At 45.5% G+C, this 27,673-nt stretch overlaps 1 protein-coding gene and 1 long non-coding RNA gene across 51 annotated transcripts; both read right to left on the bottom strand.

Moving 5' to 3' along the window:
* Positions 1 to 5,588: 5,588 nt before the first annotated feature.
* On the bottom strand, positions 5,589 to 6,614 carry LOC147352733 (uncharacterized). The gene is made up of 2 exons (XR_015148337.1): positions 6,411 to 6,614; positions 5,589 to 6,149 (listed from the first exon to the last, which is right to left on the bottom strand). It is a non-coding gene; the product is annotated as an uncharacterized LOC147352733 (long non-coding RNA).
* Positions 6,615 to 11,180: 4,566 nt separating this feature from the next.
* On the bottom strand, positions 11,181 to 27,335 carry VEZF1 (vascular endothelial zinc finger 1). 50 transcript variants are annotated; one of them, XM_086360785.1, is made up of 9 exons: positions 26,558 to 26,737; positions 24,953 to 25,047; positions 24,491 to 24,632; positions 23,750 to 23,970; positions 21,130 to 21,824; positions 20,302 to 20,365; positions 19,078 to 19,279; positions 17,810 to 17,959; positions 11,181 to 14,568 (listed from the first exon to the last, which is right to left on the bottom strand). In XM_086360785.1, the coding sequence occupies exons 4-9, from the start codon at positions 23,753 to 23,755 to the stop codon at positions 14,141 to 14,143; spliced, it is 1,545 nt and encodes a 514-aa protein (XP_086216911.1). In that variant the 5' UTR covers positions 23,756 to 23,970; positions 24,491 to 24,632; positions 24,953 to 25,047; positions 26,558 to 26,737; the 3' UTR covers positions 11,181 to 14,140. The 50 variants fall into 50 exon arrangements, with proteins under 50 accessions (XP_086216911.1, XP_086216905.1, XP_086216912.1 ...); XM_086360779.1 differs by having other exon boundaries at positions 17,810 to 17,962; positions 24,525 to 24,632; XM_086360786.1 differs by having other exon boundaries at positions 24,525 to 24,632.
* Positions 27,336 to 27,673: the final 338 nt, after the last annotated feature.

The raw sequence follows: 27,673 nt of genomic DNA, 5'->3' as shown, positions 1-27,673 counted from the left end.
AACAGTATATGCAACATGAGGCTATTTTTTTTTGTTTGTTTTTTTCTTTTAGGTAGTTATAGGTCTAACTATATGACAACATGTTAACAATTATTGGATGAGGGTTTATAGATAACTTTTACTGCATTATGAATATTTCCCCAGATTTTCCAAACTTCCTACATTGAACATACATTCCTTTATTCATATATATATGTAGACTTCCAGATCATTATGTGTGGGGATTTCTCTGGTGATCCAGTGGTTAGGACTCTGTGCTTCCTTTCCTGGGGGCATGGGTTTGATCCCTGGTGGACTCTAGCCAAGGAACTTAAATCCCACATGCCAAGAGGTGCAGACCCTCCCCTGCAAATCATTACGTATGATTGGAAAGAGGAAAGTGAATATAAGTATCTTTCCTTCATAATTTTGTCTAACTTAGGCTATTTCAATCCAGTTCCATGAGCATTTTTGTTGACTTCCCATATGCCCATACTGAGATCCCAAAGATGAACAATATGTAGCCCCTTTTCACTCCCTCAAATCAAAGGGCAAGGTGGATTTGAAGCAGCTAGCAAAATAATACAAGGCAGAGTGTGACACTAAAATTAAGGTGTAAGTAGAGGACTCTGAGGCTACCCAGGAAGCAAATGGTTAATTCTCATGGAGGACCCATCAGAAGGCCGCTTTGAAGAGCTGGCTTTCGTGCTGTGCCTTGGAGATGAAAAAGGTTTTAACTGAGGATAAGGGTGTTCCCCATCCGAGTGGCAGAGCATAAGAAGAGGCACAGAGGTGAGGACATTGAAGCATATTTGAATGTGGGTGAATGTCCACAATGGCCAGAGTGTGGGGTAGGTGATGGATCATGTAGCCAGGTGAAGCTGGAAAGGTGAGGAGAGTGTGCAGTGGAAGGCCTGGCACACCACACCAAGGAATCTACAGAGAAGGCACAAGCTTGAATCTAAAAATAGAATATTAACATTCATTTTTATTTTCTTGACAATTCCAAGACTTGAGACGATGAGGTCCACCCGTCCTGCACCAGACCAGCTGCTGGGAAAAGCCAGCTTGGAGTTAAGCATTTGCTACAAAACATTCACAGAGGTTAGAGGTTCAATCCCAGCTTGAAGTAGCAGATTGCTTCTTCCTCCTGATCTCCCTCTAAACCCTTAAGTACAGTGTAGCAGCTAAGTGCCCAGACCTTCGTGCCAGTCAGACCAGGGTACTAATAAATTCCTGCTGTATCTGTTTACAAGCTGGGTGACCTTGGGTGAATTACTTAACCTCTCTGAGTCCCTCATCTCTAAAATATCACCTTTCTCCTCACTAGATAAAAAATAATAATAATAAATTTTCTTGAACATTTACAATGTCTGGTCCTGTTTTAAGTACTTTTGCACACTTTAGCTCATTTAGTCTTCAGAAAAACCCCAAGGTGCAGGTGTTATTACCATATCTATTTTACAGATGTGGAAACTGAGACACAGGGAGCTCAGAAGTGTTTCCAGGATCCAACAATAAGTAGAGCAACAATCATCCAAGACATGGCCCCAGCCTGTGTCTCTGGAGCCCACGCACTTCACTGTACTCCTGGAGATAATTACAAAAACTAGGGACTTTCCTGGTGGTCCAGTGGTTAGGAATCTGCCTTCCAACGCTCGAGACCCTGTTTATACTCTAGGAAACTGAGACGCAAAGAGATTAAGTAACTTGCCCAAGTTTCTTCACAGAGCCAGGAGAGGAGCTCAGGTGGTCTGGCTGCAAAGTCTATTCCTTATCACTCAGATACACTTCATGAATGATGACAATTTAACTTATTGTCATGCTTTTCATTCCAAGGGGGCTTCCCTGGTAGCTCAGCTGGTAAAGAATCTGCCTGCACTGCAGAAGACCTGGGTTCGATTCCTGGGTGGGAAGATCCCCTGTAGAAGGTAAAAGCTACCCACTCCAGTTTTCTGGCCTGGAGAATTTCGTGGGCTTGTGTAATCCACAGGGTCGAAAAGAGTTGGACACAACTGGGCGACTTTCACTTTCATTCCAAGGAGGCCTGCCTGTGATCAATTTCACCCTGATGTTCAGATCTGATTCTCTCCAGGATGGAGATCCATGGAGGATGTTGGGGATGGGGCAGGATGCATATGCCTGGGGGCCTTGGGCAGCAGGGCAACAGGCGGAGGAGCCTTTGGGCCTTGCTGTCCTGGGGAGGGCTCCTTTGTGCTTTGGGGAAGGGACCCTTTGGAGCACCAGTAAATGGCCAGGAAAAGGAAGGAGAGGAAGCAGACACTACCTCTAGCCCCTGTGCCGGGCTCTGGGCACTAGGGGAAATGGCAAAAATGTCTTCTTCACTGGAAGAGACTCCCTGGATAGAGCTGTACATACCACAGCTAGTTCCAGGGTGGTGAGTGGAGGACCCTAAGGGGCTGAGTGATTTCTTTGAAGGAGATTTCACTCACCAGGTGTCTCTTTAAAAAGAAAGACAGAAACCCCTCCCTCAAGCAGGGCTGAGCCCCTTGGGGCACGAGGACCTATGGCAAGATGGGGTCCTAGGGTCCAGACCTTCAGCTCAGGTCCCGCACTTGAGGCTGTAAGGCCGGCTCCCCTTGGGGCTCAGTTCAGCTCCATTCCCCAGGGAAATGTCACATGGTGGTGGCTGGTCCGAGCTGGCGAGAGGGGCACAGCTGCAGGACCCTGCACACACTGCAGGACCACTTCGCCAGAAAGCGGAACTGAGAGTTCAAGGAGCAGCAGGATGCACTAATTCGTTTACTTATGCAGTCATGGATCCTTTCTTTCTTCAAGAGCCTACAGATATGTATATATATGGGCTTCCTGTGGGGCGCTGGTGGTGAAGAACCCACCTGCCAATGCAGGAGACATAAGAGATGCGGGTTCAGTCCCTGGTTTGGGAAGATCCCCTGGAGGAGGGCATGGCAACCCACTCCAGTATTCTTGCCTGGAGAATCCCATGGACAGAGGAGCCTGGCAGACTACAGTCCACAGGGTCATAAAGAATCGGACACAACTGAAGTGACTTAGCATGCAGGCACATGTACATGTATAAATATATACATATATTTATACATTATATGTATATGTATTTTGGGCCCCACTGCATGGCTTGTGGGATCTTAGTTTCTTGACGAGGAATTGAATCCCAGCCACAGCAGTGAACGTGCTGAGTCCTAACCACTGGACTGCCAGGGAATTCCCAACAGCTTATAATTTATTGTTACTAATATTTATTTTGATGCATAGATTGCTCTGAATTTGGCCATTTGCTGACTCCTGTGTTCTTTTTAAAAAAATATTTGAAAGTGAAAGTCGCTCACTTCACGTCTGACTCTTTGTGACCCCGTGGACTATAGTCCATGAAATTCTCCAGGCCAGAATCAGTTCAGTTCAGTTCAGTCTCTCAGTCGTGTCCAACTCTTCTCGACCCCATGAATCAAAGCACTCCAGGCCTCCCTGTCCATCACCAACTCCCGGAGTTCACCCAGACTCATGTCCATCGAGTTGGTGATGCCATCCAGCCATTTCATCCTCTGTCGTCCCCTTCTCCTCCTGCCCCCAGTCCCTCCCAGCATCAGGGTCTTTTCCAATGAGTCAACTCTCCGCATGAGGTGGCCAGAGTATTGGAGTTTTAGCTTTAGCATCAGTCCTTCCAATGAACACCCAGGACTGATCTCCTTCAGAATGGACTGGTTGGATCTCCTTGCAGTCCAGAATAGTGGGTAACCTATCCCTTCTCCAGGGGATCTTCCCAACCCAGAACGCAGGGTCTGCATTGCAGGGAGATTCTTTACCAACTGAGCTTTGAGGGAACCCCCCCTCCCCCAAAAAATATTAACTTATATATTTGAATATACTAGGTTTTAGTTGTGGCAGGTGGGATCTTCAATCTTAGTTTTGACATGTGGGATCTAGTTCCCTAACCATGGGTCTAACCTGGGCCCCCTGCATTGGGAACATGGAGTCTTAGCCACTGGACCACCAGGCAAGTCTTTCCTGTGTTCTTCTGATACATCCCATCTTCTTTGATACATTCCCATCCTGACTTTCTTGCACAGAGATGTTTTCACCATCACTGTAAAGACTACATCAGACCATCCATCAGTGCTAAATCTAGGGGGACGTGTTGATGAGGAGGAGGATATTCGAATGGTCTTAAAGTGCTTCTCCACAGACTTCTTATTAGTTGCAAGGGGGAAAACAATAATTATACAATGGAGAAACTAGGCAACGCCTTGACTGAGTGGTCGTCATCTTGGAAGGACAGAGGCTGTCATGTGCCTGCAGATATGATATCCCAAGGAGACGTTGCCTCGGCAGGATTCCAGCTGAGAATGCATAATATCAATGTAATCATGGGGGACATCAGACAAACACAAAATGAAGAATAGTCTATTTTTTTTTTTTAAAGCAGGGGTCTGTAATTAAAAAAAAAAAGTCCAGCTATATAAATGGCCTAGGTTTAAGGAGATTAAAAAGACAGAGCAACTAAATGCAACACCTGACCCTAAACTAGACCTCGTCCTAGGAGTGAAGATGCTGTCAAGGACATAATCAGATCATGACTGAAATATGGATTGTAGATTAAATAAATGTATTATATAACTGTAAATGTATAAAATTTCAGAGAAGTACTTGGGGGAAGGTTCATGATGTATAAAACCATGGAATGGTTCAGAAAAAAAAAATGTAGAGAGATAGAGCACACACGTGAATAAGTAAGGGATAAAGTGTTAGCAATAGGTGAATCTGGTTAAAGAGTATAAGGTGTCTCTTGTACTATTTTCACCTTTGCAACTTTTGTAAGTTTGGAATTATTTCCAAATAAAAGTTTTCCAAATCTGTTTCAGGTTTACTTTGTGGCTTTTGCTGCCCAAGCCCTGCAATCAACTTTTTTTCCAGTAGAGCCTGGGGATCAAGAATATTTAAGCACATAAAAAAAAAAAGTAACCCATATATTGGGAGAAAATATTTGCAAATAATAGGACTGATAAGGGATTAGCCTTCAAAATTTATAGTTTATGACACTTAACAGCATCAAAACAAACAGCCCACTCAAAAAATGGGCAGAAGACCTGAATAGACATTTCTCCACATGGCTGCACATGAAAAGATGTTCAACATCGCTAGTTATTAGAGAAATGCAAATGAAAACTACAATGAGATATCATCTCACACTGGTCAGAATGGCCATCGCCAAAAAGTTCACAAACATCAAGTTCTGGAGAGGATGTGGAGAGAAGGGAACCTTCTTGCACTGTTGGTGGGAATGTAAATTGGTACAGCAACTATAGAGGTTCCTTAGAAAACTAAAAATGGAGCTGTCATATGACTCTGCAGTCCCACTCCTGGGCGTATATCTGGAGGAAAAACAGAAAGGATGCAAGCACTCCAGTGTTCATTGCAGTACTGTTTACAACAGCCAAAACATGAAAGCTACCTAAATGTCCATCAACAGAGGGATGAATAAAGAGGATGTGGTACATACATACAATGGAATATTACCCAGCCATTAAAAGAATGAAATAATACCATTTGCAGCAACACAGTTGTACTTAGAGACTGTCATACTGAGTGAAGTAAGTCAATCAGAGGAGAAATATTGTATGACATCCTTTATATGTGGAATCTAAAAAGAAATTACGCAAATGAACTTACAAAACAGAGAAAAGGACACAGACTTAGAATAGGAATTTGTGGCTGGGGGAGGGGAGGAATAGTTAGGGAGTTTGGGAAGGTCATGTACATTTATGTATTCAAAATAAATAACCAATAAGGACCTATTGTATAGCACATGGAACTCTACTCAATGTTTTGTGCCCGTCTGGGTGGGAAGGATGTTTGGGGAATATGTATAGCTGAGTCCCTTCGGTTTTCACCGGAAACCATCAAGACATTGTGACAGGGCTATGTGTGCCTGCGAGCTGCATCGTTTCAGTCGTGCCCTACTGCGTCTTTAAGTCGTGCTGCGACTCTTAAGGACTGTAGTCCACCAGTCTCCTCAGACCATGGGATTCTTCAGGCAAGAATACTGCAGTGGGTTGCCATGCCCTACTCCAAGGGATCTTCCCAGTCCAGAGATCCAACATGCATCTCCTGGGTCATCCTGTCTTGCAGGCTGTTTCTTCACCGCTGAACCACCGGGAAAGCCCGTTAATCGGCTATACTCAAATACAAAATAAGAAGTTGAAAAAAAAACCAACAAGAGCAACAAAAATAAATGAGAAGGAAAAGCACCCCTACCATGTAGAACAGCAAGACAGAAGGCAGGGAAATGTGAAGTTTAAGTGTAGATGATAGAAAGGGGAAATGCGTCTTCTGAAAAGCTAACCCAACAAACGGCCCCCAGGTAAGCCATAGCCTCGCCCGGGGGAGACAAACCGCAGCCCCCAGCATCTTCCCGCAAGCCTCTCCCCACTCACCCTCACGTGTGTGATTTAGAAATAGGATACAGCAAGCTGACAGATTCGGCCATCCTTCAAGGGGCCAACGTTATATTCGGAGGCACATTAGAGAACTTGATTTTATCTGTTTACATACAAGGTGGTACAACTTTTGTGCAGAGTGCAGAAAGCGAAGCACCGTTGGGAACTTCCAGCCCGAGTGGAGCAGCGCTCCCTGCGAATGAGCACCCTCCCCCGACCAACCAGAATACAGGCGACATCAGCCAATCCCGACTCGGCAGTGCCCTGGTCGGGGCGGGGCTGACACGCCCAGAGTTGTTTGTTTGCCTCGGCTCCCCACCCGTCCGGCTCTAACCCTAGTCTACCCCAGGGAGGAAATCGCGGAGACGAGGCCGGCAAAGTAGATTTGGCCAAACTGTGGAGGGCATCGGACTTTGGGCACTGCAGTAGGTGGACAGACCCAGCCCTGCAAAAGCCACATTTTCCGCGCGCTCTGCAGGACGCCTCTCAGAGCGCTGAGTCCAGGCTACCTTCAGGAGAGCAGGTGGAGCCGATGAGGGCAGGTTCGGGGGCGAGCGAGCAGGTCTGCGAAGGATGTCAGGTTTCTCCCCCACATCCTGCCTGGGTAGGTGGTGGCCCTCCCTTTCCTCTTGGGAAGGAAGGAGGTCAGGCCCGTGCCAGGCTCGCAGCAAGCTATAAGAAGAACAAACTCTTTGTTACGATGGTTCGGTTGCCTAGGGAAACTGTACAGCCAGTTTCTTTGGATATGGCGAATGCTGGTAAATGCAGTGAGAAGGAACGACTTCTCTGAAGCACGATGCACCATCCCAGAGAGGCACACATGCTGACATTTTTCCAGGTCTCCCAGCCTGGTTATTTCCTCGGTGTAACTGGAGCCCTCCCTGCCACATATTCGGCAGGCTTCAGTTAGAAGCGGTTTAGATGTGTCTCCCATCTAACTTTCTCATTCCCTGAGATGAGACTCCAGTTCCTATGCTGGATGCCAACCCTCAAAATCTCAGCGTCTGAAATGGGGAAGTCATGCAGGAAGGCAGTCGGCTCCTTTGCTCTTTGGGTGAACGCAGTTGGTGCCTCTGAGTGAACTGATGGTGCTGTTACTACATAGGATATAGGACGCCCAGGTGCAGGTGGGGGATATTGAATTTGAGGCTCTTTCTTCTCTATCAGGAGAAGGCGATGGCAACCCACTCCAGTACTCTTGCCTGGAAAATCCCATGGATGGAGGAGCCTGGTAGGCTGCAGTCCATGGGGTCACCAAGAGTCAGACATGACTGAGCGACTTCCCTTTCACTTTTCAGTTTCATGCATTGGAGAAGGAAATGGCAACCCACTCCAGTGTTCTTGCCTGGAGAATCCCAGGGATGGGGGAGCCTGGTGGGCTGCCGTCTATGGGGTCACACAGAGTCGGACACGACTGAAGTGACTTAGCAGCAGCAGCAGCAACCTCTCTATCAGGCTTTATACAAAGCACTTTACACGAATTACATCTTCAAAATCTTTACCATATTGCAACTGTTATCCTCTTTGCTTCACAGCTGAGAAAACTGGGGCCACAGAGGTTACATCTCTCGCCCAAGGTCACACATTTCCAACTGGCATAGCCCAGATTTACACCCCAGGCCTGCCAGATTCAAAGCCCCTGCTCTCAACTGCAACCCTGAATTACAGCACCTCCCAAGCTGTCGCTTATGACAGGCCTCGCCCTGCTCTGAATCTTCAGGGGGCTCTCTCACCTGTGGCTGCTGTTTCCGGGCTTGGTGTTCACAGCGCCTTATTGTTTCAGGCTTCCTAAACACTGGGACCCACTGATACACAAGGGCAAGTCGGCAGCAGGGTGCCATGGTCCCACAGATTTGGAACCAGAGGTTTAGGGGGTATGGCAAAATTTCTGGAATATATAGTCCGACTTTAGAACTAGCCTCCCTTCTGTGGAGCTCTGGACTACCTCCACTTTATTTGGATATCTCCCAACTCCTCCTGTTATACCAAGGAGGAATGAACCAAGTGTCTAAATAAAAGTTACAGGGAGGGTTTCGCGGGGAGAAACATTAGATTTGCAGAATATCCAGGGGTTCATGACAGAGCACATGCGTTGGCGGGCTGCTTGTGGGAGGACATTCTAGGCCTAAGGGACAGAATATACAAAGATTCTCCTCCTTCCTCTTTCCACAGCGCCACCCTCTCCCCGGTTTTCTTCCTCAGACCTCCTTGACAGCCACAAAGTTTCTGGTGTTGACACAGTGGCAGGACTTCCCTTGCATGGGGCAGGCCACCCTGGAGTCAAGGCCTGCGCTTCTAAGATGAAGCTCTGGGATTCCAGGAAGGTGGCTCCCTACCTCCTCAGCTGGAAGTGGCTCCCGAGTGCCCACCACAGGAGGAATTCCCTACAAATCATCTGAATCTTGCCTCTCTCTTCAGCTACTGATTTTGTCCTTTTTCTGACCAAGAAGAGCATGTCTTCTTTTCTGCCCCTTGACTGGAGCTGAGATCGGCACAGCGGGCTTGGCCTCACAGCCTGTCTCAGGCCCTCTGAGGAATCACATCCAGCCCAAAGCAGACGCATGGAGAGGGAAGGGCGGGGTGGGGGTGGGGGGGGGGGCACACCACAGGAAGCACAGGGCATTTTCTCCAAAATCTCTCTCTCTCCCTTCCCTGGGCCTCATTCTAACCTCCAAGTTCCCAGTTTCCCTTCTCTCCCTCACCTCATAAGCAAAGCTGATTTCCCTCTGGCTCTGTTCCCACCACTAACAAAGCTAGGAATTTCTTGGCTCGGGAGCAAAGGCCTTGAGGATCCAGGCTCTTTGGAGCCTGATCTCTAGTGGATCTAGGCTGACTCTATAAGAACTGTGGTGGCTTTGGTGGCCCACAAGGTTGACCAACATTTAGCTTCCCGTTCGTCTCCGGGGCTGGCTCCCCTCTGCACAAGCAGTCTCTGGAACTGGTACGTCTGCTCCCAGCCTGGGACCCAGGCAATGACTGCCAGAGCCGCTGCACAGTCACCAGAAGGACATGTTCTTTCCCTTCCCCTTGGTCTTCTCATCCTCTCCAGCAGCTGTGCCAAGTCGCTCCCTGGCAGAAGAGAATGGTGTCCTCAAATGTCTATCACTAGCCTACTAATTCTTACCCAGGCTCTTTACAGATGTACTGAGGGGAAAAATGAGATTCAGGTGGAAGGGCTGACACAGCCAAATGCAGGTGGACCTCACTTTGAGAAAATTCCATAAACAATGTAAACTTAGAGACACTCCACACAATTCTTCCTGCACGGTGGGCAGAAAGGATTCACTCCAGTAAGTGACTTCAAGTTCTTCTTTGTACTCTTCAAAGAGGTGTTTAAGGATTGGGAAGGAGGTGGGATATCAAGTTAAAGATCATCAGGGATGAAGAAAATTCCTGACGTTATGATGCAAGTCAGAGGTGATACAGAATCTGAAGTGTGAAAATCCATTCCCTTAGCATGACAGGCAAGGGTTTATAAAGGAAGAAAGAGTACTTGACCCTCAGGGTCCAGGGCCAAGATATGAGTCAAGAGCCTGTCTTAGGAAGGCGAAAGCTGACTAGCCACCCCTTGGTGGGGTGGTCCCAGCAGACTGCTAACCACACACAGACCTGAAGCAGAGCCCTAACCCTCCCTCCATTTCTTTCTTGGGAACTACGTGGACCTTCGACTGCCTGAAAGTGAGCAGCCAAGAGAAGCTGTAGTCCAGATCAGTGCACAAGCTGTCAGTATTCAGCCCTGAACCATAACACACTGAGGTCTGGCTCCCCTTTGTGACAGGACAGGAGGGTAGGGGGGGAAGGAGATTATCCAGTAATCTGCCAGGGTCAGATCAGCTGTGGGGGAGATTTATAGGCCCAGATGGGGACAAATCGCCTTCTTTCAGGCTACAGGACTCTTTAAGGAGGAAACGGAGAGAGTGCACAGCTGAAGGCCAGATTTTATTAGGGTTGGGAGGGGAAAGTTCAATGGTAATTCATGAACACATTGGACTGTCCTTTAGTCCAATGTTACTTGAGGATACTATAGGGAAAACCTCCTGAATCCAAGTCTCTTCAGAGAGGACCAAACTGCAGGACTCCCTGAGAAGAGCAGAAACACCTGGACAGTAAGCACTGTTAACTAGCAACTCAGTGAAATGACACTTCCCATTCCAAACAAAAGCAACGTAAGCTCCAGCTGTTTTCACTGGGTCAATAAAGAGACTAAAATCGATGATCAGAAGAAGTTTGGAAAGCCTCAATCATATACAAAACAAATGTAGGTATCCAAAGCTTTTTATTAAATGGTGTCAGATGCATCTTGATCTGCTGTCTGGAGATACTGCCACTTGGGAACATGGCGTTCTCTCTCTTAACAGCCTTCTTGGAGGCAGCCATCAGTTTTACATCTTTGTATTATGCCCTTTACTGCCTAACAGTGCCTGGCACATTGTTTGCACTCAGTAGACATCTGATGAACCTCGTGGAACACAAGTGATTAGGCAACCCAACCTAAAACCCCCTTCAGGTAAAGCAGCTGGATTTAGAGCATAAGAAAAAAAAAGTTTTAAAACCATCTTCTCTGGGTTTACTTTACTTCAGCTGACTGGTGGGGAGTAGTTTTCCCGCAGCCAGCCTGGTGCAGCCCCACCCTCTCGGCCCAGGGGTCGCTAGTCCTTCCATCTCTCTGCCGCCCAGTATCAAGATGTGTACACCTGGAGAAGTGCTTCAATTTCTCTATCATCATGGGGAACTGGTGAAGCTTCTGAGGTATTAAGCAATCCATCGTAACATTTGTGACTGGTTAACTTTAATTTGTCAAAATAAATCTGCAGTTTTTGCATGTTAGTAATACAGTGCTGGTATTGACAGAAAAATCATCCATCTGCTTACATAGAAACCTTTGTTTAGGAGCACACCTTAGGAGGGAAATGGATACAATAAAAGGCAAAATGCAGGCCAAGAAGCGAGCCGTAGAGCGTAACAGGCTGGATGTCAGATTTGAGGATTATCTAATACAACTCTTTAGCTGCCAATCTGATAAAGGGGACGCTCTTAACCAGGTTACAACCAGAAGAGAAAAACAAACTCTGCTTTTTTGTGAGCGACGGCCGTCGTGCCTTCAACACTTGGTTGAATCAGTTCATCAGCATCAAAACTCAATTCCAGTTCCAAGACAGGAGAATTTCACCACAACCGACTTTGGCGCCCCCCACCCCCGCCCCCATTTCAGCCGCCCACTGCCACCTCCATCCTGCCAACTCTCCCTCCCAAAAGAAGACACGACGTGGCTTTACTATTGCAGACAAGCTTGAGTGAATAAAGGATGCATACAAAATAGCATTTTAACTGAAGTCATACAATGAAGTCTCACTCCTGTTTATTATACAATGAATTGATAAAGCAATCATTCTAGTATATATCTTTTTTTTTTTTTTTAAAGAACTAATACTTTCAGGGTTCTGACGACCACACTCTAGCCTGGGGGTAGGGTCCACACCTGCCCCCACTGAGGACTGCTCCTTGGGCCATTGTGGAGGAAGCCGGGCTGTGTCCATCCTGGAGGACTGGATTGCCTGCTCAGTCAGAGAGAGATGACACGGCCCATTAAGCAGAGCCAGAACCCCATCCTGGGGCTGCGTGCCAGGATACATGGGCTTCCTCCAAATGTGGCCACTATCTGCCCAATCCAGGCCTCAGCAGGGCCGTGCGTGGGCCTTCCCTACATGAGTCCTTCCAGTAGTCCACACATAATGCTCTACATATTAAAAACAAACCATCTTGGTACTGTGGATAGGAACAGTTGTAACAAAGTCATAGCTACATATTTTTCTCTACATTTTGTTTATTGAGACAAACTAATTAAAAGGCACAAACAGAGGGCATGTTTACATGGACATTATAACAAACATATACATTAAAAGTGTAGGAATGTGTTGCCTTCCTGCTAAACAGAAAGTTCCTAAGCTTTTATATATACAAAAGTTGTACAATTTAATGTCCTAAAGTACAAAAGATCATTTATAAAATTATTTTACACTAAGTACTATTTATTTTATTTTTTCACTACGTAGTTCAACCCCCTCGAACTGCTTTGTATAATGACACACAGATACCTGTCCCTGATGTAGGAAGTCTGCCTCAGACGCAAGGTATTTTGATGCTTGAACTGACACAGTGGGGCATAAATGGAAGTCATCCAGTTTGATAGTCAGTCCTGCAAACAGTTTGCAAGATTAACACAACTAATGTCCATTTCTCTTAACTGCAAGATTAAAAAAGGGAAAAAACCAAAAACATATTGCAACTTAAAAAAAAAAAAAATCACAGCATCTTGGTTTTAGTAATTTTTTTAAAAAACACAATGCTTTAAAAACATTAATGTCTGGCATGATGGTGGAGAGTATCTGTTTCCCTAGCTTTTGGTTTCTACTTTATGTACAGAGATAAAAACATCCTGCTAAGAAATAAAAAGCACATGTCTTAACGTGCACAATCATTGCTGGGTTTCTGCAGGGAGTGCAGACAGCTGTCTCCCTGAAAACCCCACAAAGCTGATACAAGTGTTTTCTCAAAGGAAAAAAAAAGTGATGTCCGTATTTACAAAGTTGAACAAATCTGCACAATACTTGATTAAGAAACGGAAGGTGAAATTAAAAAAAAAAAAGATAGACTCTGCTTGTTCTGAAGGGGCATACTACCTAGTTAGTGGTTAGAATAAAAACTGTATACAATTTAATATAAGACATAAACTCTAGTGAGCAACTAACACATCTTTCCCTGTTGAAACATCAACAGGCTCTGATTGGGAGAGAGAGGGGCATATCACATCCCAGTGCCTCCAGCGTCTTCCAATTTAAAGCAAATACATTTTAACTGTTTCGAAGTACTCCGTGACCCCTGAACAGGAGTCCCGCTGGCATCCGTTTGTTAGGAGTCTGCCTGTCCGCACACCTGACTTCTCCTCTGCCAGTAGCGGCCTTTTCTTACCAAAACACAATGTGTATATTTTGTTTTTGTTTTTTTTTTAATTTTTTAAAAAAGTCAACTACAATGCTGTATTTCATCAGGATTAGTATGCTGAGCAATATTTACATCTCCAAATATCAGGTCACAATCCCTATTATATGTTGAAGTTAGAATGATAAATTATCATATGCTTTGCATATCAGAGCTGGTATCACCTTTCCCATAGGGAATGCTGCCTGAAATTAACATATTCCCAAAGGTAAAATGCATATTCTCTGAAATGCATTTTATTATGACAATGCATGTATTTACTCATAAAAACAAACACAGACAATTCTACACTAGCTCTCAATCCATGGATTTAGAACTTCAGGTTAAAATCAGCCATCCACCTTGTTCATATCGGGAGAAGAGCTCTGCTAGTGTTTAGAATAAAATGATTTCTTGGGATTAGAAACAGTAATGCTGTTTTATTTTGAAATGGATTTTGCTTTTTTATGATTGGTTTTAATTCTGACGTTTCATCTTGCCAACTACTATCCTGTTTAAGCAATGCTGTCAGCTAAAAGGAATTTCTGATTAAACTAAAGTGGTCCAATGATAAGTGACATACATACCCTACTTTGAACAATCCCAGCCAAATTGGAGAAAAATGCTACTACACTATTATTAACTAATAAAATCTCCCAATTTCATGGTTTACTTTTTGCTTTAATAAACTAAAAGTAAGTTGCTGGTAAATATTTACTTTATCCCATATTCTGATTTTATAACACTGTTTACCAAGGTGGTGATGTAGGCAAAGCTTGGGGTAAGAAAGGCATGCTCTCTACAGGTCTCATTGCTATATTGAGAGGGGCAGCTAATGTCATAGGCGTGGGCAGGTTCATTGGAGACGTGATGGTGACAGGGTGTGCTATGTTCACCGGGGCAGTGACGGGGGTGGGCAGGTTGACGGGGGTAGTGAGTGTTAAAGGAGAGGTCATGGATAATGGACTGGTTATAGTCACGGGATGCCCGATGTTCATTGGGCTGGTTATGTTAACAGCGCTTGAAACATTGACTGGGCTTCTCATGCTCATTGCAGCTGCCACTGTGACTGGGTTTGACATAGTCCCAGAAGACACAGAGGACGTTATATTGAATGGAGTAGTGAGAGTCACAGGTGTCGTAGCAGCCGTGGAGGTTTGGCACAGGTTAGCAGCTTCTAAAATAAGAAGACAAAAGGGCCTTTAGACTCTAAACACAGTGAACACAATTCAGTTTCTGAATCAACTTCTTTTAATTAAAAAGGACAAACATTTAATAAGTTAAATTACAGTTTTCTACCCCATGGTCAACTGGAAAGGAGGCTCCTTCTGAGCACAAAATTGGGGGCCAGGAATCCCAGCGTGAGGGCAGTTCTCTTTTCCGACACTGGGCCTTCCACAAGGACTGAGGAAACTGGCTTAGCCTTGGTGCTTTTGGTTCCAAGTTTAGATTTACTTACCTACCTCACAATGATGCTGGAAGATCAGGTAATTTCTGCAAGGCACTCTGCAAGGCAGAGGTATCGAGTAGTGCTAAGTATTATCACTATGCTTCATGCGGCTCCGCTGAGTTCTACAGACTTTCCAGGGAAGAGCCCGGCACCCGCAGGCCAGGCTAGAAGAGCCTGCTTACACAGAGCTGGGCTGATGGTTACACAACGGATAATTGGAAAAACCTTCTAATAAGGCACACGTAACTAGCAGAGAGAGGTATGTTCTCGATGCTATGTACTCTAAAGCTTTCTAAGAGGTGAAGCCACATTCTGTTAAGGTTTTAAAAATCCATTAGATAGGGATGGAAAAACAAGCTATTTTAATAATCATCTGTTTATTTCAGTCTTAGACAAATCATTTTAAATAACCCTGTTGTTTCTGCTTGCAGTTATCAATGACGTTAAGAAAGAACAAGCATCCCTCAGTAGGCTTATGTTCTCCTCCCCTCTCATTTTTCTCTTTCTGAAACTGACACAATCGCCTACTTCACCCCTAGTGTCATTTAACTGTACATAAGACAAACCACCAACCATACCAAAGGGGACTAGCGAGGCTAGCAGACCCTGCAGTGAGCTGGGGATTGTGGTCCTTGTCATCAGCAAAGCCTGAGCACTTCTTAAGGAAAACTTTCCTCTGGGGTGACACCCCCCTACTCCACCCCTCAACCAAAATTCAGCATCATCTGCTGGCGTGTCAGCAAAGAGCAGTAAGATGATGGATGGGGGTGCTGTGACTTGGTTGTCGAAATGCATTTGAGACTAAAGATGGAGGTCTGCCCGTATGCCACATTGGCTCAAATCGTCTCAGGTGGACCCTTGAGTCAATGAGCAGCACTTCCTTGATGAGCATGATGTACCCTTGGCACTGCTCCACACTCCTTATCAGGGATTCCCAAACCTGGCTGATGATCACAATCATTTGCCTAGGGAGCACTTTAAAAAAAAAAAAAAAAAACTGCTCCCCAAGAAGTTCAATCTTGAGATTTAGACAGAACCTGGGAAATCTATACATCTAAGAAGCCCCTGAAATGATGATCTGATTGTCATCCACGTTTGGAAACTTATTTAAACCCAATATTTAAAAGTGACGTGCTGATTCAAGTTCAGGTTTTCAGGTCAGGAGTCTCTTCTCCCCAAAATGTGACATTTACTCACATGAACACAGAAGATTCTAACACCAGTGGCCATTTCCAAAGAGATTCACGTTACAAATGGGACTATAATAGCATTTTGTTTCATGGAGATCAGAAGATGAGCTAAACAACTGAGTCTTATTATGCAAGCACACTGAAATACAATACCAAACAGAAGAGTGCAGAAAGAAAGAAAGAATGAGGCAGAAACCAACTCATTTTTGAGGTGATGGCAGCACTGCTGAAAACATTCTCCTCCTGCTGGAGCCCGTGGATTTCCACTTCCCCGTCCACCATCTCCCTGCCTCCCCTACCATGCTTCTTTTGAAACTAACCCTGTCCTTTTCTGTAACTTAACCACTTTTACTTCTTCTCTGAGTAAAATATCCTTCATAATATGTTTTCAACCCACTATGCAATTACCATGGCATATACACATATATTTTCTCCTCTATCCGCCATTCTCCGCTCCTTCTATCACAAAACATTTTATCAAAATGACAATATTCATTTGGAAGACAGGAGTAAGCAGCACCAAGTGGAAAGCCTATCTGAACTGCTCCCTTCTTTTCCTCCAATGCCAGTGCGTGCTAAGTCACTTCAGTCGTGTCCGACTCTTTACGACCCTATGGACTGTAGCCCACTAGGCTCCTCTCTGTCCACGGGACTGTCCAGGCAAAAATGTCCTCCTCCAGGGGATGTTCCTGACCCAGGGATTGAACCCGTGTCTCCTGTGTCTCCTACATTACAGGCAGATGCTTCACCTCTGAGCCACCAGGGAAGCCCGCCAATGCCAGCTGATGCATGAAAAAGAATGCTATTCCTTTTATCTTTATCCAAGCACAGGCTGCTCAGAAGGGATCCGAGAGGAAGGGAATAGCTGCACTACATGAAAGCAGAGGACAGAAGAAGCTACACAGCAGAGGGATTCCGCAGAGCCCACATGCAGGGGATTCCTCAGGAATTTAAAATAAGACACGACAAGGGAGAGGGAGGAAAAAGGAACTGAGGACTCTGTCCTGTGGCTGATGATACTCTGACCAAATGATTTAACTGAAATGGCTGCACAACCAAAGCTACAGCTACTAAGTTAAAAAGCTGTGTTGAAAACTGATACTCCAACTGCTTCTTTATAAGATATATATGAGAGAAAAGCAAACCATTCTCAAAATTTCAGTAACAATTACAGTCAAGTCACTATCAACTGAAGTACACACATGTTAAGCTAACGCCACCCCAGTGACAGACTGAAAGAAATTAAGGGTGAGACTGAGAGAAAAGACACTGGCGTTACAGAGTCTGAAGCACGTACAAAATAATACAATTCAGAAACAACTCTGAAAAGCAGAAAATAGCACAGTTGTAAGAAAACAAACTTATGTACACAGAAGGATAGTTCATCTACCTCTAAGAGGGAGAATATTTTAGAAACAAAAAAAAAGGAGCCTTTAATACATGGAGGCTGACATAAAAAGAACATAAAAAGGAACTCTGAGCGTATACAGCAAAGTACCAAATGTGGCTCCAAATTTGTAAGGAAAAGTAAATCAAAAGAAAGAACATAAGAAGTACTGAGAATTTTTATTTCCTAGGAAAAAGAAAACTTTATCCAGAAGCTTAGAAGCTTTGCGGCTAGTAACTCAACCAGATACTTCCCAGCATAGAGTATCTCCATAAAGTGTTTCCATAAAGCAGGACTCTCTGAGCTGTGGCTATTTTCCTTTGCTACTTGGCATACACTAGATGCAAACACTTTTCTAGCCACGCTGCGGGCACTGGACACCTCATCTTACCTTTCTTTCTCGCTTTGACAGCTTCTTCCCACAGTCTCAATGTCTCTACCTGCTTCCCTGGCCAGCTTGTCACATGTTGTTGCTGCTGCTGCTGCTGCTGCTGTTGCTGCTGCTGCTGCTTCTGGTTGCTGGTCTCTTCACTCATGCACGCTACTCCAAAGACAAACCAGAAACACCGTATTTACCCTGAAAAAGTGTGGGCTACTTTTCCAAAATCCAAAACTTAGATACCTTGAGTCCTCACGCCTCCATGATCTTTATCATCTGACCCAATAACTTTTTTTACTCTAGTACACCTTTTGTGCAGCTATGTCTCTATTGGTCAAAATAGATAAATTAATAAAAAAAAAATCCAGAAAGCTAGGGAAAATCAATATAAAAGAATTCTTTGCTACATTAAAAACCAAGTATCTTTCAAAATCGAACTTGGGTAATATTAGCATGGAATAATTAACGCTCATCAAAATATCTAACATACTTAAGCTATTTACCACAATAATGTACATTAACAAAGTTTGACATGCTAGATAATAAACCCAACATACTTACAAAGACGCAAAAACAAATGACATTAAAACACATTAACATTCTTTCCTATTCACTTTTGGCCAGCTATTTTGAGAATTTGATGTTTCTGCCACATAAAGCACATATATAACAGAATACAGAATTAGGAAAACACTTTCTTCTGGTGGTTAGGGAGATCTTAAAGAAAAAGCCTGGGTAAATGCGAGTACTGAATTTTATCCACAGGTCCGTGGAATAGTCTATCTTCGGCTCTGAATTTAAGGTAAGCAAAGCATTTAAACATTCCAAGGGATATGATATCCCTTTTCTGTATAGATTTGGGTTTGGAAAGTAAAATTATTTAACACTGCTTTTATCTTTAGGTTATTGAGGACATGCTATTAATGTAATCAGGAGTTAGGAGGCACTTCTGCCACAATTCTCACACACTAAAGCTTTCTATTCAAACTCCGAAAGAAGGAACACACTGAAAAACAGCCGCAGGGAAACTGTGCTCCTCGAACATGGGTATTATTAGTAGACGGTGCAGGAGTAAAGGCAGAATTAAGCCTATTTCCAACACTAACGTACACTCTCCGCTGATGCGTACTTGTGTACTTTAGTGACAGGAGGAAACAAGATGAATATTAATACAGTCCTGAGAACCCAAGTGAAAATATCTTCAATATATTATGGGAAAAAAACCTATACTCCCATCGATCTGCAACAGAACAAGAAATGCGAGCCAAGGCGCTGCCTACTTTTACTGATGCCCTGTTTGCACGTGTTACAGTTGATGCTTTGGCTCTGCCCGTGCGTCTTCAGATGGCTGGTGATGTACGCTGCGCTCAGGAGCTTCCCGCAGATGTTACAGGACACCTTGCCTTCGTGGCGCACCATGTGCGTCCGCAGCCTGTCTTTGGTGGCAAAGGCAGCAGTGCATGTCTGCATGAGGGAGGAAAACTTTTTTTAAATATAGACTATCCTGTTCTACTCATTTTAAAGTACGTTATATTCTAAGGTATTACCCTACCCAGGTAAGCAAGCAGACTGAATCAGCTGGATTTTAATTGCATGTCTGACATAAAACTGTACTCAAAACACCTGGTCAATTTTGGACTCTTACATTTTGAGGGAAAGAAAAAAATATCAAACGAGTAGTGAAAAGATGTGAGCTGTAGAGCAAGTCAATCTTGGATTTAAATCCAGCTTCCTATCTCACTAAACAGTGTAATACTCAGCAAGCTAGCTAACCTATAATTTACTTCATCTGTAAAATGAAGGTAATACCTACCTCACAAAATTACTGGTAGATTAAGAGCCTGGCCCACGGCCTCATAGCAGGTACTCACTCAATGACACTAGTCTCCTTCCTCCAATTGGATTTTTCTTAGAATTCATATCATTTACTTAATAAAATCAGTTATTAACAAATTTAACTAAAAGGAGCACAAAAAGACTTTCTGCGTAAAAACAGAATTACTGACACCTAACACAGTCGTTTCATTAAGATTCTTAAACTTTTCATTACCACAATTTATGTCATTAAAAATGCTCCAATGTGGCAATAGCAGACAAAAATCCAGTAAGTGGTTACATTTGGGAAAACATTCCCATTTTCTTCTATTATAGTTAAAACCACCTCAACCATCAGCCCAGAAATTAATTTAAAGCACTTCATTCATTTCAAATACACAGTGACCTTTGCAAGACAATACATTTTTTTCTTATAACTAAACACTGCTGCCCAAGAAAAGGGAAATGTAGCTTAACAAAAACAACATTTAGTTACATTTTTAAATGATCTTGCCTCCCAGAAATTGAAGCTGTCATTTATGTTTTATAAAACTAGAATTCAAAAGGACCACATTTACTCAAGTCAGTGATTTTAAGACTACTCAAGAATGGTGAGATTTGATTGGCTCAGACCTTCTGGATAATGTGCATTAAGTGCTACACTAAGGATAAGTCATTTTAACTCTTACTTGGCATTTGAAGGGTCTTTCTGTTGAATGGACATGTTTTACGTGACAGCTTAAGTGGTCAGGCCTGTGAAAGAGAGAGTTTCAACAGAAGATGTAATGGAACACACATAGAGAAATGCTACTTACTGGGATGTTTACATGCTTGGCAGATACGGGTGGGGGGCATTTTAAAGAAAGCTAGCAGAATTACCAACTCCCCCATCCCCCAGTGCAAGCCTCCTTACCTCTCTTACCATAAACAAAAGTCTTAGTCCTTTACTTGTTAATTTTCTCTTCTAGTCAACATCAAATCATTCTAGGTCTTGACTCTTTACAGTTACAGAATACCCAAAATTTACTAACACTTGCCAGAGACAACTGCTATTAATATTAACTTTAAAAAGCCTTTACAAATGAAAATTAGTGAAATGTTAGTAACCACAGAGAAATGGAAAAACACGCTCTCTTAAAAGTTTTAAGAGTATCCAAGGTCGTCCCAACTTCCAGGATATGTTTCCTTGATTTGTGCAGTGAACCTCATGACCAGTCACCCAACTGAACTGAAAAGCACTGGTTCTGCAGTGATAAGAAGTATTGATGTGCTGAATAAAGGCCTGAGTCCACCAAGGCACTTCTTAAATGAAATAATTAGTTAATCCCTATGTCACACTTGTCAACCACACCTAACTGGAATTAGCCCTGGAGGTATAATACTTTATCTGTCACCAATCTCCTCTAATAAGGCAGGCCTGCACATATCTAACCTCACATAAACATTCTAGATCTAGAGATTGTACTGATACCATAATAGGAAAAAAAACAACCAAAGAAACAAAGCAAAGCGACTACCTGGAGAAGCCTTTCCCACACACGCTGCAGGTATAGGGCTTGGTGATGCCGCCTTCGTGAGACCTCACGTGGTACGTCATGCGGTCCTTTCTCTTGAAGCGCTGATTGCAAATAGGACACTCGAAGGGCTTTTCGTCCGAATGGGAGAGCTTGTGCCGGTTGAGGTGGTACACGTCTCGGAAGGCCTTCCCACACATCTCACATGCGTGGTTCTTCTTGACAGGCTTACTGGGTTTCTTGACAGACTGGGTCACGGGCATAGCTGTGCTGCTGGCGCTGCTGCTGGGGTTGGTGCCCGAGGAAGATGTAGTGACTGTGGACAAGATGCCTGCGATGGTTGAGACCAGCGAAGTTCGGCTGCTGTCCCCAGCGATGGTGGAGATGAGGGGAACCACCGTGGTGGGGGTTTTCTTTGGCCGGGACACCAGCTTGATGCCTGTGTGGCAGGACTCGTGGCGCCTCAGGTGATAGCTGTCCCTGAAAGCTTTACTGCAGTAAGTGCACACAAAGGAAGTTTTGGGCTTTTCTTTCTTAATCCCAATGGCATCCTTTAATGTTTCTGGAGCAGCCTGAGGTTTCTGAGTTATCGGTATTGGAAGCAATGGTTTCTGATCAGGGGGCTCCACAGCAGAGCTCAGAAGGGGCAGCAAACTGTTCTGTGCTGCCTGCTGCTGGTGATGGGAGGCTTCATGGGCCTAAAATCAAACATTCACACTTCAGAAACTTGGCCTCTCGCAACGACCCTCAAAATACAACATGCTTCAGACAACAGAGACCAGAAGAAACAATCAATGACCCTGTAAGCTACTCTCTGCGGCAGAGATCCAGCAACTACCTAGCTACTCTCAGAGCTCCCATTACAAAGCATTTAAAATCACTGCACAGACACAAAACTTTTGCAAATAAGTTGCTGACAGTGATCTTGCTTTCAAATAGCTGACTAAACTACACACCACCCTGGTTCATAAGGGACATACCAGCTGACGAAATCAGTTTGCGTTAGTCTGTCAGTGCTTAAACCAAGTTTAAATAACTTGTCAAAAAAATTACACTTCAGACTAAGTCTTTAACAGCACCTTACTGCAGTGATGCACAAACCACACACTCACACACATACACATACAGACATATTATCATCTACTTGTTTATTTTACCTAGGAAAAGACAGGCACTAGTTCTCTGAATATACATGCTAGCTGTTAAGTTTACTTTTGAGGTTTTCACTTAGTTCTACTAAAAGATTTGGCTGAAATGAAACCTGAAGGTATCTGTGAAGGCAGCCCCCAGCAGACACCTGCCAGTTGTTTTTCAGTTCATTTCACCTCATCCTTCAGCAACACTAGTTCAAACCCTAAACTCAAACTAGTAAGAGAAAACAAGATATAAATAATTTAAATTCCTTTCATTTTCATCTACTTTTAGTGGTTCTGCGGCTGCTAAGTAGCTTCAGTCGTGTCCGACTCTGTGCGACCCCATGGACGGCAGCCCACCAGGCTCCACCATCCCTGGGATTCTCCAGGCAAAAACACTGGAGTGGGTTGCCATTTCCTTCTCCTCTAGTGGTTTTAAGTCCTGTTAAAGTATCGGATATTTGCTGTTATAAAGTGCTTTCCACTCCTCCAAAACTGGGGGCTGGACACTGTTTGGAAATTTCCTTTAGCTGCACTGAAACCAACATTTCATTGTGGATCAGGTTCTTGGTATTTATGAGCAATTACTCTCTTGGATTTGATTGTTCCAAAACTGTCCATACCTCCATACTGATAGACATTTAGGAAATGATGGGAAAAAAAATTCCTGAAATAGTTCTTCCTAATATGTTGTACTCGATCAACATAAATTTTGAAACTCTTGACAGTAACCCTGAGCCCCTATGCTTGAGTTTTATAATCCTAAAAGGATATATGCACTCAGAGGTAAGAGTTTCAAATATTTTAAGCATACAACATCTTTGGAAGGGTCCATCCCATCATCTTAGAGACTCCAGACACTTATTTACCCTTCGTACTCTATAATTCCAAGTCCTACAGTTCACTCCATTAAGGAGAAAAAACCATGGAGACAGACAAGACACACTCACTCACACGCACACACACACACAGCTCTTCTGATGAATAAGAACATCTACCACACAGCCCCATATTTACTTGATAGCAGCACAATAGCTAACTAAGCCTAGAACCAGACTCCCCTAAATCATCAGGAGATATTACTGAGTTACCATTTTCAATTTAATAATTGTGACTGAATCTTCCTTGTGTGCTTACTTATGAGTTCTCTTTCTGGACTTAGTGTTCATACTGAACTACAGTCCACTTTTAATTTAATTTAGGGAGCTCCTATAATTTTCAGGATCTACTCAAGTGACCTCAGTAGACACTTTTACAGATTTTGGACTCTAATCTTACCCCATCTCCAACCTGGCTGTAGGATACCCAAGCTTCCATATAGTATATAAAAGGTTAATAGCTGAAGATAGCTCAAGATACACAATTTCAAAGGCTATCAGATCAGATACTAGGAAACGCAAATCTTCTGGACAAAGCTCAGACTTATAGTGTTCAGAGGCATTTCTCAATCTAAACAGCCGTGAGTTCGAGGGAGTACTAAAAGCACTTACTGCCATTTTACCAATTCAGATGTCTGTGGCAACATAAAGTATTTTTACAGCATTGCTGACGCTCACTCTCACACGAGGGTCACACCAGGTCCCTGCTTCTCGGGTGAAATGCTGTAGAATGCCTCGACCACTACGGGAATCACTCTCTGAGGATTCCTAGGATCCCCACACTTCTATATGAAGCCTTCTAAGAGGGGAACTGGGTTTCCCCAACTTGTTCTCTGGGGAAGAGACAGAGTAAAATAACAACCATGGCCTGCCTTCAGTTAGGTGATTTTTAAAAATATATAACTTCTGCGTAGACTTTTTTTTGACTAGCATCATCAAACCAAAATTTATCTCCCATCTCTTTCAATAGCAAAGCTTTTTTTCTTTTTTAAAACCCTGCCCAAGCTTTCTTATGGGGCTGGCAAAAACAAAACAGAAATGTTACTTCATCACCCAGGGTGGTAGGATATGGCACCATGAAATCTCCAGTGCCAGAGGGTAAAAGATTTTGTACTGAAAGAAATTAGCATCAGTGAGTCATATCTTGAATGTCCTGTTAGGAGAATCATCCATCAAACATTTTAACAGCTATGGCTTTCACTTTCCACCAGGTTATCTGGAAAGCAAGCAGGTATTAAAATTGTTTTAAAATATAAATTCAACAGGATGCTCCAGGAAACAACAAGAGAGTCCACCTCTCCATTTCCCCAGTGAAAATTACTTAAAACTGGAACTGAGTAAGTCTATTCATACCTTTCCAGAGAAAAGACTGAAATATTCTCTTTACCCATTCAACTGTCCTCGGCTCTAAATTATCACTGCACACATTGCCAAGCCCAGGATCAAATATTAGCTTTCACACTTCTCCATCAGGTGGAAAAAAAGATTTTAATAGCTGAAAAAAATTAAATAATATAAAATCTAATTAAAAAGTTGATCAATAAATGCTTGGCATTTGCTTTCCCCAGGAAAAGAATAATAAAAGTATTCCAAAAGATTTTTCAACAGTTTTCCAAAAAATCAGTTAGGGGGTTTTCTTTTACATAAAGAACTCTCAATTTCTTCCAATCTCCATTAAGAGAGAGCATGTTTAATACGGTACATCTAAATCATTCCTCATGTGGGAAATCACTTCAGTGGCCCATTAACCCCATATTTTAAAATGACCGTTTGAAAGCTTTTTCTCAAGAGGGCACTTGCCACCTTCACACCAACCTGGATGCAAGCTGGTTATATATCATTTCTTTTCCAATGCATTTTTAAGTTGACTTATCTCATTATCAAGCGCATCAAAGCACGTTAAAACAATACTAGATCAGAATGAGAAAAAGGCCAAGTTAGTGAATTCCATAATTTTGAGTATGCTCAATTTTAAGAAGCCTGAATATAATACAACAATTATTTAAAAAGCAAATTACATTCGAAAGAATATGTCTTCAAACAATAAACCATCTCTACACAATAGGAAACGTTTGAATTATCCAGTTCCCTATATTAACTCCACTGGGATGGGTCCAGGGGCTGGGAGGATTAATTTTGAAAATTCTGCATCCGTTCTTGGTTAGTCACAAAAGGTTTCAAGCACCCAAGCTACGCGTTTGGGATTTCGCGAAGTTATTCAAAGAAGGAAAATAACTCAAAGAGGCGGGAAGAACGCACTTAAAGTGACGAGCTTCCTAGCCTCTGGTTCCGAAGTTTCCCCGTGAGCTCATTACTACTGCCCACCAAGTGCTTCGTTTGCAAACAGAAACGGAGCAGGGGAAAAAAAAAGAAAAAGAAAAAGTTCTCGGTCTTCTAAATTGGGGTCCCCACCTCAAGTGGGCCGACAAGAGGACTGCCAACATATCGGCCACAGTCACCTTCAAGTTTCTTGCAAAAAATGAAGACCAACACCCCACGAATGACTCATCTGGGGGCTTTGTAAGCGGACTTTGTTTGCTCTCTCCACTTGCCGTCTCCCCCACTTGGCTGGAGGAGACGCTCGAGGTGGGACGAGAGAGAAGCGCGCCCCGGGAGAAGGTGGGGCCTCCCCGCGTCCTGGCCCCCCCGCAACCCCCCCCCCCCTCCCCGGCCGGGGGATTCCCCGGGCTGAATGGGACGGCGGGAGAGCTGGACAGAGGGAGCGGGTGTCAGCTGCCAAGGCTCGGCAGAGGCTTGCGAGAGAAAACACGTAAAGCCACTGAAAAAGTTTGGGGAGGGGACACACAGTCACAACACCCCCAACTGGGTAAACACGAGGGGGGCGGCGGGAAGGGGGAGTGGCGGGGAGCCCAGGGATACCCGCTATTCGCAGGGACGGGGAGGGGGGGTGTCAGAAAGTCAACACACGCACAAAAAGAGAGAGGCGGAAAGAACGGAGAACGAGCGAAAGACAGACCAAGTAGGGGGGACTGAGTGGGACCCAGGGACCCCCTCACCCCACGGCGTGGGCCCCGGCCCGGCGCGCCGCGGCCAAGCGGACCGCGCTCTCCAGCGGCCCGGCGCCCTCCTTTCTCCGGGCCGCGGGCGGTGACAGCGGCCGGCCTCCTCCCTTCCCCTCCGGGGCGGGAGCGAAGGGTGTGTGCGTGTGCGTGTGTGTGCTGGGGGGGCCCGGGGGTCACCCCGAGGCCTGCTTTCTCCCCCGCGCCCCGCGAGGCCGCCTCCTTTCCCCTCAGCAGCCCCGCTCCGCCGGGGCGGGCGGGCGGAAAAACAAAGGGGGATTAAGGCCGGGCCGGAGAGCGGGGCCGGGAGGGAGGGAGGAGGAGCGCCCGCCCGCCCGCCCGCCAGCCCCGGGCCCGGCCCCCCTGTCCCCCCCGTGCCCCCCCGGGGGGGCCCCAGTACCTGGAACAGGAACGCGGTCCAGTTGGCCTCCATGGCTGCGGCGGCCGACCCCCCTCCTCCCCACTCCCCCCGCTCGGGGCGCCTCCTCAGCCGGAGGAGGCGACAACAAAGCGGCGGCGGCGGCGGCGGCGGCGGCAGCGGCAGCGGCGGCTCCTCAACATGGCAGCGCCGAGCGCGGCCACTTCCGGTAACCTCCGGGACGCACCACCGCCGCGGCGAGCGCGGGCGGGGGGGGAGCCCCGAGCCGGCCGCCGCCGCCCCCGGCGGCCCCGACCCCTCCCGCGCGGCCCCGCGGCCGGCTCTCGGCCTCGGAGCTCAGCCAGTGCCCGCCGGCGGTGGGGTCGGGGCCCCCGCGGCGGGGCCGGGGTGGGGCCGGGGGCGGGGATGGGGCGCGGCGTCCCCCCCCGCGGGGGTGTGTGGTGCTGCGGTCCGCGGCCCAGGCAGCCGGAGCAGGGGGAGCCCGGGAGAGAACATGGAGGACGCCAGGGTCTGGCGCGGCCTCGCTGGGCACGGCCGCGCCGGCGGCGGCGACGCGGGCCCGGCGCCCGGCAGCATCGCGTCCCCGGCAGGCCCTCGGCGGAAGGCGCGGGCTGCGGCGGTCCCGGGGCTGTCCGGTCCCCTTTGCGCAGCACGGCCCCTACCTCCAAGCTGGAGGAAGCCCCTTCGACTTGGAGTGTCTCTCCCGGCTGGTATTTCATCCCAGCGAAACCTCCGCACTCTTGGCGCAACACGCATCTCTGAGTGGCCTTCCAGCTCAAGCAGGGAATCCCACTGGGGTGCAGCCTCAGATCCTCCCTGTGCAGAAGGAAACACTTCCCACGCGCAGAGGTGTCATTACTGGGTTATTCTTGGGTGAAGGGCTGAGCTTCCCCATCCTCCTCCTAACTTCAGATACGATGTGAAATTCTACTTAACACCCCCCTCTCCCGCCCCCCCCAAATTTTTTTTAAAGAGAAACTATAGACAAGAAATTGTTTTAGTTCTTTAGTACAGTCTGCTTCTTCCCCCAACCCCCCGCCCCAAACAAAAATCGAACTTCTGGTTGGACAGCGTCAGATGTCACTGAGGTGACCCCGGCCTCTGTTTGCAGTTCCAAGTCTTCCGTGTAGGCGTCAC

The sequence above is a fragment of the Bos grunniens genome, chromosome 19 (genome assembly GCF_055505025.1).
Source record: "Bos grunniens cultivar Pamir isolate PY7600 chromosome 19, Bosgru_T2T1.0, whole genome shotgun sequence".
Lineage (NCBI taxonomy): Eukaryota > Metazoa > Chordata > Mammalia > Artiodactyla > Bovidae > Bos > Bos grunniens.
The sequence above is the reverse complement of the archived record's forward strand: the minus strand, read 5'-3'. Positions and strand labels throughout refer to the sequence as shown.